Here is a 12813-nt window from a genome sequence, read left to right as displayed (position 1 = left end):
ACACGCAAATTGTAAATAAAATATCCTATATGTAATGTTCAAAATCTGTATAAAATACTACACAGAAAATGTAAAAAAAATATTCGTTGTGTATCTATCAGAACCTCGATAAAATTTCACATTGAAAGTGTAAAAAAAAAATCAATATGAATGTAAAAATTGTTATTGTATAACTTCAGATTTTCGATGTTCATAACTATGGCGGTATGGTTGAGACGGACTGTATGGAGGTACGGATGTCTATATTGGTGAGAGTACGGCTTGATTTAAAAACTTAAATACACAATCAAATTTCTTCCACCTCGAAACTGTATAGTAAAAATACGACGTGTATATGTTCATAACTTGATTCACTATATAACCAAAACGTAAAAAATATTTTTTTATGCACATGTTCATAATAATCCACTACATTAAAAACTTTGCCTAAATATTGTACCAAAATTTATCAAAAATGTTTTCCCAAACAAAAGTCCAAACGAATCCTAACAATGTTGTTGTTAAACTTAGCTTTATCACTAAACTTATGTAACTATAGTCAAGAACCAACTCCACACACAATTTATTATTTCTCATTTCCGTGTGGTGCGTTTTTTCTAATTTTTTAAAAAAGAGAATCAGCTTTTCACCACGCCCATCACACAGCATTCCTATGTATACACCCAGCGTTTTGAACAAAGTACACGTTATGGGCTTAACTATGGGCTCCACCTAGCACCTTTCGATTTAGATCTTGTAACCTCAAAGAGAGTAGAAAGAACCTCAATTAGAGTTAAACCAAAAATTTTCAGACAAACTCATACAAACTAAAAGTCATCAAAAGCTGAATCATCTACTTTTCAAAAAGTAAAAGTAACAATAAAATATATTGAATAGACAAATAAAGTAATATATAAAGACAGAATAGAATTAAAAAAAGAGGTAGAGAGGACATTAAATGTTATTAATTGATGACAGTTTTTCAAGATAAATTCAAACAAGTTAAAACTGCATCATAATTTAATACAACTGCTTTCAAAATAATGAAAAGAGTAATAAATTATATTAAATAATAAAATGCATCATTTAGTAGTGGTGGAAGAGAATTAAAGAAGAAGTAAATAGGACTTTTAAATCAAGTTGAAAACAATTTTCAAAACAAATTCGAACAAACTAAAACAGCATCAAAAATTAATTCAACTAATCTCAAATAAGTGATAATTAAACTAGAATCTATCAAATAAATAGATGGTGTAATTTATAAATATAGAAGAGCTTTGAAGAAGAAGTAGATAAGACTTTGAAATCAGATTGAAAAAAAATTTAAAAACAAATTAAAACAATGTCAAACAGAATCTAAATTTGTTATAAGTACTTTAAACGATATGAAAAGAATAATAAAATATAGTCACAAAACAAATGAAGTATTTTGTTGGACTATTTTAACATGAAGAAGATGATTAGTTGGTGATATTGCTTCCATTATTTAATAGTTTTTATCTGTTGTTATATTAACTACTTTAATAACTTTAGAATAATTTAAATCATCAATGAAATAGCTTGTAAAGTAGAGTAGAATAGGAAGCTCTGTAATGCACATTCGTTTAAGACATCTGCTTTCAACAATTGATCGTAGTAACACTTGGTTTTTGTTTCAAATTCTAAAATCATCGAAATAAATCTCGTCTTTACAAGAGCGAGTCACGTGAACAAATCTTTAATCTTAATTATGGACCCCAAAGACAGCAATAAATGCATTTCTAGTAACTGAAATGGATTCTGCTATGCTGAATTAACCCTACTGTGGTGTTATTTTAGTAAAATCAGTATTTTTCGTTGATTTTTGATAATTACTCAATTTCACCCAGAAAGTCGAAATAAATACCTTAAATTTGCTCGAGATTTGAAGCAAATGTGCAAATATTTTAAGATCCGAACCGCAGTAGTTAAGAGCTTTTCCCTTCTAAATTGGGTTTTTTTTCCCTTCTAAAAAACTTTTTTCCCTTCTAAAAAACTTTTTTCCCTTCTAAATCTTCGCGCATACAAATTTTGTATGTTTTTCCCTTCTAAATTTCCATTATTTAATAGTATGAATACTTTTCAGGTGACTTCACCTTTTACTTAGTTCTCAATCTCTTCCGTAGACATTTAATTCCAACCTGTATTACATTAAGTAGTACTTTTTTATCCAATTCAACAATTATCAGAAGAATAACTTTCATCGACCTTTACTTTCTCGAAAGACTTTACCTAGTAATACCTCAACCAAATACTTTCAGTCCTTAACCTTCAAACTCCTTAACCTTCAAAATCTCGTATCTCGGCCTTTCTAGACGTTCTAAAAACAACCATATTTTCTTTACCAGTAACTCTAGTTATTTTTAATAATTATTAAAGTAGTTTTATCAAACACTTTCTCCCTTATTCAGCTTACACCACAATATTTTCCAGTGCCTCAACTTCTACTAACTTATTCTTCATTCTTTAGCAAAACTCTTAATTTTAACCTACGTACCATTGGTAAGAATTCTAATTTTACTTTCAAGAATCGATATAATATATATCCAAATTATCGAGAGAATTACTATCATCAATTTTTCTTCAAGAATTTTTTCATCATTCAGCTCAATAATTAATTACTACTGAAGTAACCTAACCCGTATCAAATTAGCTCTCGCTTCCCTTTAAAAACTTTTAATTCTAATTTACTTTTCATTAATAAGTTCTCTTCCACTTATCCTATCAATTATTAAGAGAATAACTTTCATCAACTTCTGTATTCTAAAAAGTTTTTTACTTAATAACCCCACAATCAAATAGTTTCGTATCCTTAATCCTAAAAGTCAAGTATTCTATTCATTTTTAGACTCACATTCAATCCATTTTTTCTTTCTAATATTATTACTCGAATTATTAAGGTAGTTACTCTAATCAACTAAAATTTTTTCCTTATTCACCTTCGCCTAATAATCTACAAGTAGCTTTATTTTTATCAACGTGTCCATTTTTATCGTCATAAACTACTAATTCTAACCTATTTTTAATAGAAAATTAATCATTCAATTACGTGCGGTAGATACCAAAGAATTAGACTTTTCAATTTTATTTACAGTGAATTTCAATACATATTACTAACAAATTAAGTAAATATCAGAAACACTAGAACAAGGTTTTTCACAACTAGAGGTAACTCTGACATAAATCCCTAATAAACAGGAAACACTTATATTACAGTATTCTCTTCTACTCAATTAGCTTAATCGCTCTCCTTATTTATTATCTCTAAATTCAAGGTCAGATTCTTTCTAATTTACAGAATTAAATCCAAACAACAGTAGTAAATCTTTTTTCTTCTCTTAACTTTAACAACTTAACTACAATACAAAAAAAACATATTTACTTAAAAGATCTTTTTCTTTAAATACATTAAAACTTATAACTCACAATAATGAATAACTAAACCAAAATCTAAATCGATAAATAAATCATTAACTTATGTCCATATCCAATTTATACAGCTAAGTCAATAGCAGAATTCCACATCTAAATCAATAGCCGAATTCCATATTTAAATCAATAACTAAATCAATAAATCATTCCATAACTAAATCATTACTTAAGTCAATTACTAAATTATGAATTAACAACTAAATTTCGAAACAATACCCATAAACAAAATTAAGAAAATGTACTAGTTATATATTTGTACATAATTAGGTTTCACTTTATGAAGCTAGGTTCCATAACTAGATTCGATAGTTGTTTTCATTACTAATTTCAACTAATTTTACAGCTATTTTCATAACCATTTCCATAACTATTTTCATAACTAGATATACATATCACCGCTCCACAAAGAACTCCGTAATCAAATCTTCAATAACTAACTCCACAACTTAAGTCCATGATTACCGAACAAAGTAACAAATTCCATCAAAATTCAAAAAACTCGTTCTTTAACTAAATAAGTCCTGTTCCAGAAAAAATTTAATTGCCAACTGCACTAATAATCCCATAACTAACTCCATAACTAATTAAATTCATGATTGACTACATAAGCAATTCCATCACAACTTCCATAGGTAATACTGAACTAAATGAAGACTGTTCCATAAAGAATTTCACAACTATTTAAATCACTACTTACAAAACCATTTACATGGCCAATTCCATAATGAAGTTACATAACTAGATACAAAAAAGTGTTGCTCCATAGCGAAGATCCATAATTAAATTTGAAAAGTGTCTTTCCATAATCAAATGTAAAATAGTGTAATTCTAATAGATTGTTAATGATGTTTCCATAACTAGATCTCGTTACCAAAAAAAACTATTTCCATAACCAAAGCTTAAAAGTAGTGAAGTGAGTTTGACCTAAGGGTTCAAGCGGTATGGAGTAGATCTAGGTTGACTTTTTGACTATAATAGACTATTAAAGCTTAACTGTGAACGTCAACTAATATTAGAATCAAAGTTGCACATTATTATTCATGAGCGTCAGCTAGAATTAAAAGTACGAGAAAACAACGTAGTGAAAAAAAATATATCAAACGACTTCGTATTCAATCAAGAGAACAAGACTTTGTCTTTATTGATAAGCTAGACAGAAACAGAAGAGTTAAAAATTTTTCTAATACGCGATTGTGATATTAAAATGGATGAGAAGAAAATTAGATCGTAAAACAAATGGAAATGCTCAAGAATGATTGAAAAGTACTTGGATACAAAAATTCAAAGTCAGTAAAAGTATTATCACGATAATGATAAAGAAATTAATAGTCACATAAATCTTTCTACAAATGAATGATAAATTTAAAAGCTTTCTATCACTATTTTTATCTCATTTTAACATCTCCCATACAGTTTTGGTGATATTTGATAGTATGTAAAAAAATTTGAGATGCAAGAGAATCCATATAAACAGAAATAAAAGACTAGATCCCAAATTGAAAGAGTTACGTTTCATAAATAATTGTTTGTCTAAGTTTTTTGTTTGTAGATTTTATTTTTCCAGATTTTGGCAAGCCAGACTACGAATCTAATAAACGTTTGTTGTATTGTATGGTATAATATTCATTCATTTTTCACTCGTTTCCTAACCCTGCTTAGTCGCTTACACAAAAACTTTGTTTTAAAAATTGATGAGATTCGGTAAAATAAATTTCCTAAATTTTTTGGAAGTTTTTTACAAAATCAAAATAAATTCACGAAAATAACAATTACGCCACTTCGTTTTACCAACAGCAATCCGAGTATCTTCAAAACATGGAAAGACTAATATATTTTCCAATAGATGTTTTGGAAATGATATTTCAACAAATAAACCAACACATGGTTTTGTCTTTGATGCCATTACATTCGAAGTTCTACAAAATCGGTCAAAAAAAGATATTTAAGTTTATTCATATATATCTGAATATTTTCATGAATACAAGCTGGAGAGTTCATAAAGATATATCAAATGACTTTACCAAAAAGTTTACGGTGATTTCATCACATACTTTTCACGTGAACATGATTGAATGTAAAATCAAAAGAAATCAATATATTAAACACCTTAGTATTGAGGATGCCTATTGTTTACACTATTTTAAGAATGTTTCATTTGATTTTGAAACGGCAGTACCTGCATTATTGAAAGAAATTGTTAATTATTTTGAAAAAATTGATTACATTAGTTTTGGAACATCAAATAACCAACTCCAACTAAATGATACAAAAAAAACCTACATTACTTTAGAAGGGATAACTTTTGTAATTAACAAGTATTTAGAAGGATTTTACGAAAGAGTTTTATTTTTAGACAAAATAAATCTCAAGTCATACAATTTTTTGTATAATAACCTCAAAAGTTTAAAATTCCATTTTCGTCCTTCCCATCAAATGATAAAAAAGTACAACGATGATTATGATTTATGTGATAGTATCAATCTTTTCAACAAAATCAATCTTTTCAAAAGACTTGAAGAGTTAAACCTTACTTTTCCATGTCTAGTTGATTTAACAGATCCACTATTACTTGAAAAATTGAATAGGATAAATTGCAAATTGAAAAAATTAGATTTGTTATTTTGGGGTAAACTCAGATTTGAATACGATTTTTATGATTCCCGTGGTAGACGCATCAAACTAGAACCTAAAAAGTGGTTATTTACTTTGAAAGAATATTTCGATACGGAGGAGGTTACATCGTTAACATTAATTCACTATAATAATGAATTTTTTAAAGATCTTTACCAATACGAGGAATTTGAATTCATAGAAATATTGACCAATGCAAACCTACCAAAATTGAGGAATTTATTTTTATCTTCTCATCTATTAGATTTGAAATCAATTGATGTGTCAAGATTACACAAATTAATAGTATGCACTGGTATTGCCAACGATAAATATGCCATAGACATTGCCAAACTTTATTTCATAAATCCAAGTTTAAGAATATCTTGGTGGCCTCGATTTATGGAATTAAGTTCACTAGAAGAGTTCTTCAAGTCTGATAATTTATCTTTATATTCACCTGACTATTACCAGGTAATCTCTTGTCAATGGCCATCATACTTTTTCACAAGCGCCACATTTGCAATTGAAAGCAAAGCATTAGCTACCACCAGACTAGGTTTGTTGGCTCTGAATGAAAAGAAAAAGTTAAACATAGCTTTGAAATCTGAGTATTCAATTAAGGAAATTCGTGACATGGGATTTTTAGTTAAGACCATGATTTGCAAAGAAGTTCTGGAGATCATAAAAAAACATGAAACAATTTAATTGAATGACTTTTGCTCGATGTATTTTAGGTATGTAATGATTTAGGTTCATAATTTTTATGTGTGACAAGACCTTGCATCTAGTTGTGGTTCTTCGCAAACGTTCATGATTTGCGGCGTCGTCATTATTAGTATCGCTTGATTTTTTTGACCATAAACTTTTTATTTCATTCATCAGTTTCCTTGATATATCCTTGATTTCTAGATCAATAATTAATTATTTCCCTTAATCTCCTCAGTCTGGCATATGATAATTATTATTATAATATTAATATTTCTACAATAATGTTATCTATTTTTGACTTCGAAAAGATACACAAAAACCTTGTTTTAATTCTTTATTTTTTTATTGAAAATGTAAAATCTTCATCTTTATTATAGTTATAGTGGGTTATACAACTAATAGTATACCAAAACACGTAGTAATTATCGTGTTATCAATAATCAATTAAGACATAAGTGTGAACATTGCAACGGAAGATCGTAAGACAGAGAGTGTCAGGCAAAAACATTACTTGACTTTTGACACTGGAATAATTGGATAGTAATTTCTTTAGCTTAATAGTGCTAAACTTGAAACATGCGCCATCGAGTGGTATTTTGTGGAAATGAATAGATTTTCATGCCAACTATTTTTGAATGAAAAAAATGAACTATATGAAAAATGAAAATTTGAAACATAATAGTCTTTAGCTGATACCATCACAACTGGAAGAAAATTTTATAAAAAAGTGTTTGCGATAGAGAACCACTGGGAAGAAGGAGCTAGTCTCTGATGAGATAAAAACCTAAGTTTGTTGACAAATTACAAGAAGATATTTAAATTAGCCATGAGGTTCAACATTTTAAGAGATAAACTTCAAAATATACTGAACAATTCGGTGTAATCTGATAGTTTTCGGAGTAAATTTAATCACGTATATTTTTGTTGATTCCAAAATTTATATCACTTGATCATAGATTTCAATTATTCAGTTGCTTTCCAACATTTTAGCTATGCTTAGTGAGTAAAATTTACTATTATCATCACATTAAAATAAATAATCACCCTTGAATATTATAGTTTTGTAAAAATCATAGAATTATAAGTTGAAAAGTTTAGCTTTTGAGATTTCATGTATAATTTTAAAGTGATCTACATTTTATTAATAATTAACTTCAGTGAAGTACATACTATCTATAATTTATAAATAAATAAAGTATATAAATAACTAAAAAATCACCTTCTTTCAAAATCTTCTGCAACAATATTTGATTTATCACACATTTCTCTAAATACACTTCCAGTTTGATTAAATAAATTCCAAGGAGTATCAAATTCTTTTAATGAACCTTTATCCATTACTAAAATTTTATCATAATTTATAATTGTATGTAATCTATGAGCAATTGTTAAAATAGTTTTATCTTTAAATTCTGTTCTTATAGTTTCCTGAATTAAAGCATCTGCTGAAAAATTTATACTTGATGTAGCTTCATCCATAAATAAAATTGAAGAATCTCTAACTAAAGCTCTTGCAAATGATATTAATTGTCTTTCACCTAATGAAAAATTTTCTCCTTCATCTTCTACTGATTGATATAAATGAAATTTTGGTAATTCTTCTGAATCTTTTGAAATATTTTTTGATTTTAAAATTTCTTCATTTGTTAATAATCCACATCTTCTTAATGATTCCCATAAAATTTCATCATCTTTTTGTTTGAAAGGATCTAAATTTGATCTAATTGTACCATTAAATAAAACTGGATCTTGAGGAATAATTGATAAATGTGATCTTAAATCATTTAAATTTAAAGTAGCAATATCAACATCATCTATTAATATTTGACCTGAATCTAATTCTGATAATCTATATAAAGCAGTCATAATTGATGATTTACCAGCACCAGTTCTACCACAAATACCAATTCTTTCTTTTGGTTGAATTTTAACTGATAAATTTTTTAAAACTAAAGGTAAACCAGGTCTATATTTCATATTAGCATTAACAAATTCAATACTGCCATCGTTTGGCCAATTGGGATCATCATTATTATCATTTTTTAAATTATAACCATCTTCTTGATCTAATTTTAAAGCATAATGAATAATTCTTTCCACTGAATTCATATCATTTTCAACTTGAGTAAAAGTTCTAACTAAATTATTTAATTCTCCTGCAACTTGTAAAGTATAATTCATTAATAAACCAACTGATGCAGCATTTATAGCAAATACTCTATTAACACAAAGTAATGATACTAATAATATAACACAATTTGCTAACATATCTAATTGAATACCTAACCATCTTTGATTTGCATTAACAACAAAAGTAGCTTCATTAGCTTTATTTAATAAATCATTAGTTAAAATTGAAAATCTATTTTGTTCTTTGAAAGCTTTTATAGTATTCATACCACTTAAAATTTCAGTAACATTATTATAAACAAATGATCTTAATATTGCTTCTAATCTTTTAACTTCTCTATTTGATGCTTGATAAAAATTAGCAATACAAAAAAATAAAATAAAAATAGCAGGTAAAGCACAAGCAAACCATGGTAAATAAATAATTAATAATATAAATACACCAATCATTTTAGCAATTGATTGGAAAAACATTTTCATATTTTCAGTAATTTCATTATCTAATGCATCTGTATCTTTTGTAAATCTATTTAAAATTCTTCCCATTGGTGTTGTATCCATAAATGACATTGGAGCATGTAAAACTCTATTAATAGCCAAAATATTTAAATTTTTTGATGAAATTGTAGTACCAGTAACTAAAAATACATAAGTATAAGTTAACATAATAACCCATAATAAATTAAACATAACATAAAGTCCAATATAAAATCCATTTGATCTATTTGGAAATTTTTGACCAACCCAAAATGATAACCAAGTATTTGCAAAAATTTCTAAAAATGTTGATATTGATAATAATAAAACAAATACTAAACTAAATCCAATTGGTTTTAAAAATCCTGATCCATATTTTAAATAATTACTATAAATATCCCATTTTATACTATTTATTGCTCTTTCTTCTTCTGTAATTAATTTACCTTTTGATTTATCTTTATTTAAATTGTAATCTTTATATTCTTCATCTTCTTCTGATATAATAGTTTCTGATCTTGTTCTTCTTTTAGTTAATTGTTGAGTTGAATCATGAGATTTTGTTAATGTTGGAATTATTTCAGTTTTCTCATCTATACCACCTAAATCAAATTCTTCAAGTTCTTCTTCTTCTTTTTCTTCTTCAGCTTCAAATTTACTAAATTTCATAAGATTATTAAATTCTTTATTAACTTTTAATAATTCATCCATTGTACCAACATTTATAGTACCATCACCATTTAAAAATATAATTCTATCAGCTTGACCAATTAATGATAATTGATGAGTAGCTAAAATTCTAGTTTTATCTTTTAATAAACCTAAAAAGCAATTATTTAAAATATGTTTACCAACTCTAGCATCAACTGCACTTAATACATCATCTAATAATATAATTTCTTTATTTGCATAAATTGCACGAGCTAAATTAATTCTTGCTTTTTGACCACCAGATAATGTAATACCTTTTTCACCAACTTCAGTATAATCACCACCTTCTAAATTATCTATATCAACATTTAAAGCACTTGCATATATAACATCATCATAAAATTTTTGATCAAATTTAGAACCAAATGTTATATTTTCTCTAATTGTATTATTTTGAATCCATGGAGCTCCACATAAAATTAATGATCCATTAATATCAATTGTACCTGATTCACAAGTCATAAAACCAGCAATAGCATTTAATAATGAAGTTTTACCTGAACCAATAATACCAGTAATAACAACAAATTCTCCTTTTTTAATTTGTAAATTAAGATCATTAAAACCTATGAAATTTGATGATGAATCTTCATCTTCATCTTTTTTATCATCTGAATCAGAATTACTTAAATTCTCCAATTTAATATCTTCATTAATTTGTTCATCCTTCTTTGTTTTATTAGATTTCTTCCACCATTTTCTCTTATTCTTTGCTTCTTCCTTCTCTTTCTCTTTCTTCTTCTTCTCAGATTCTTCATCATCTTCATCTTCTTCATTATCACTAAATTCATCCCATTTAAAAGTTGCATTAGTTAAAACAATTGAATCTTTATCCTTATTATTATCAAAAGTTCGATAACCTTCATATTTTTGTTCTTCAGGAGCAGACAATAATGAACCAATTCTTTTAAATCCATTAATCATATCAACAGTAGTAGATAAAACTTGTGGTATAAAAAAAACCATCATACCTAAAATTTCAAATGATGTAACTGATGAAAACATTGTAGCAGGACTACTTGTTGAACCTTGTATAGCATATAATATAATAAAAGCAATCATTGCACATATACCAGTTAATGTCATAGCTAATGAAAATATAACATTTCTTAAAGTTTGAATTTTTAAAATCATATTAATTTCTTCACCTCTTACTTTCATTATATTTTTATGATAAGGATGTTCCCATGAATAATATTTTATCATTTTTAAATTATTTAAAATTTCTTTCATTAAATTAACTCTTTTATCAGTTATTTTTGATACAATATCTCTATATTCAAATAATTTTTTTGCTCCAATTGATATAATCCCCAAGAAAATAATAAATATAACAACACCAATAACAGCTGAAACTCTAATATTAACAATTAATATAACTATAGCAATAATAATTGGAACAGGTAAACATAATAATAAAGGTTGTAATAAACAAGCAATTTCAATTCTTGATAAATCTGTAGTAATTAAACTTGTAATTTTACTTTGAGGATATTTATGTCTTGATTCAGAATTTAATTTGAAAGATTTATCTAATATAGCTTTTGTTAATATAGCTTTAACTTTTGCACCCATAACTGATCCAATATATAAAAAATGATTAAATAAAATATTACTTATAAACATTAAACAAACAACTCCAATTGAATATCCAATACCCTTTCCAACTTTTGTTACAATCCCCAATGTTTTTTCTTCAACAAATCTAATTAAATATTTAGTAACTAATGGAGTTACTGACCAACAAGTAAATGCAATAACAGCCATTAAAACTGATATAATAATTTCTCTTTTTAAAGTTAAAAATAAAACTAATGCTAAACTTTTTGCAGATAATTTAAAATCTTTTAAATCTTCTTCTTTTGAAATAGTTGAATTTTCTAATGATTCATTTCTACTTGCACATTTCTCTTCTAAATGTTGTAATGAGGCTCTTGTAATTTCTAAATCTAAATAACTTTCAAATATCTCATAATTGCCCTCCAATTTTAAATCATCAGTTAAAATCCATAAATCATTTGGTTGTAAAGTTCTTGTATAACCTATAGTCATTAATGGAGTAGCCCACCAAAAGAAGATTTTAAAAATTAAATTACTTGATTTTTTAGGATGTAATTTTCTTTCACTGTCATTTGGTATTGGGTATATCTTATTTTTGAATAGGAAAGTTAATATTCTTTTTTGAGGTTTATAATGATTATCACCAAATTCTAATGAACTTATATCATCCATATTGTATTGATCTTTGGAGACTTTTGACTATTTGTTGATTGATTGTATTGATCTATGATTCTTCAAATGACTTGATTGATAATTGTATTGATTTAATTGACTTTTGATCTATATGAAATTCTTTTGAAATATTATCATGAAATTTGCAATTATAGATACATTTGATATCGTATTTATAACCACATTTGAAAAATTCAGTTTAATTACATGAAACACAAATCAGTTATAATACATTATACATTAGACATCAGTAACAAGTAGTCTAAAACAAGAATTTAATGTATGGAAATGTGATACGGCTCTGAAAAAAATTCCGAATATTATTTTACCTTATTGTGTTTTAGATTATTTGCATTCATGGAATTGTTAAATGCGTTTTGAACAAAACAAAACTAATGATTCAAATGTTGAATTAATATCATTTAATACAATAACGGAATATTTCGATTGATATAGTACATGGTTCTGATTTGTTTATACTGACGATATTGGTTTGGATTTGAAAATCGTCAG

At 26.5% G+C, this 12813-nt stretch overlaps 2 protein-coding genes across 2 annotated transcripts; one reads left to right on the top strand and one right to left on the bottom strand. All coding sequences in view use genetic code 12, as the record gives it.

Moving 5' to 3' along the window:
• Nucleotides 1-5403: 5403 nt before the first annotated feature.
• KGF55_004428 (uncharacterized protein) lies at nucleotides 5404-6747 on the top strand (the record flags this gene model as incomplete). Its single annotated transcript, XM_051759331.1, has 1 exon — nucleotides 5404-6747. The coding sequence occupies one exon, from the start codon at nucleotides 5404-5406 to the stop codon at nucleotides 6745-6747; it is 1344 nt and encodes a 447-aa protein (XP_051612988.1).
• Nucleotides 6748-7965: 1218 nt separating this feature from the next.
• KGF55_004427 (uncharacterized protein) lies at nucleotides 7966-12300 on the bottom strand (the record flags this gene model as incomplete). The annotated part of the gene is made up of 1 exon (XM_051759330.1): nucleotides 7966-12300. One exon carries the CDS (start codon nucleotides 12298-12300, stop codon nucleotides 7966-7968), a length of 4335 nt encoding a protein of 1444 aa, XP_051612987.1.
• Between the last annotated feature and the right edge of the window lie 513 nt (nucleotides 12301-12813).

This window comes from Candida pseudojiufengensis (genome assembly GCF_024610245.1).
Source record: "Candida pseudojiufengensis strain CBS 10847 chromosome Unknown scaffold14, whole genome shotgun sequence".
In the NCBI taxonomy this organism is placed as follows: domain Eukaryota; kingdom Fungi; phylum Ascomycota; class Pichiomycetes; order Serinales; family Debaryomycetaceae; genus Lodderomyces; species Lodderomyces pseudojiufengensis.
This window is presented reverse-complemented; position numbering and strand designations above follow the sequence as displayed.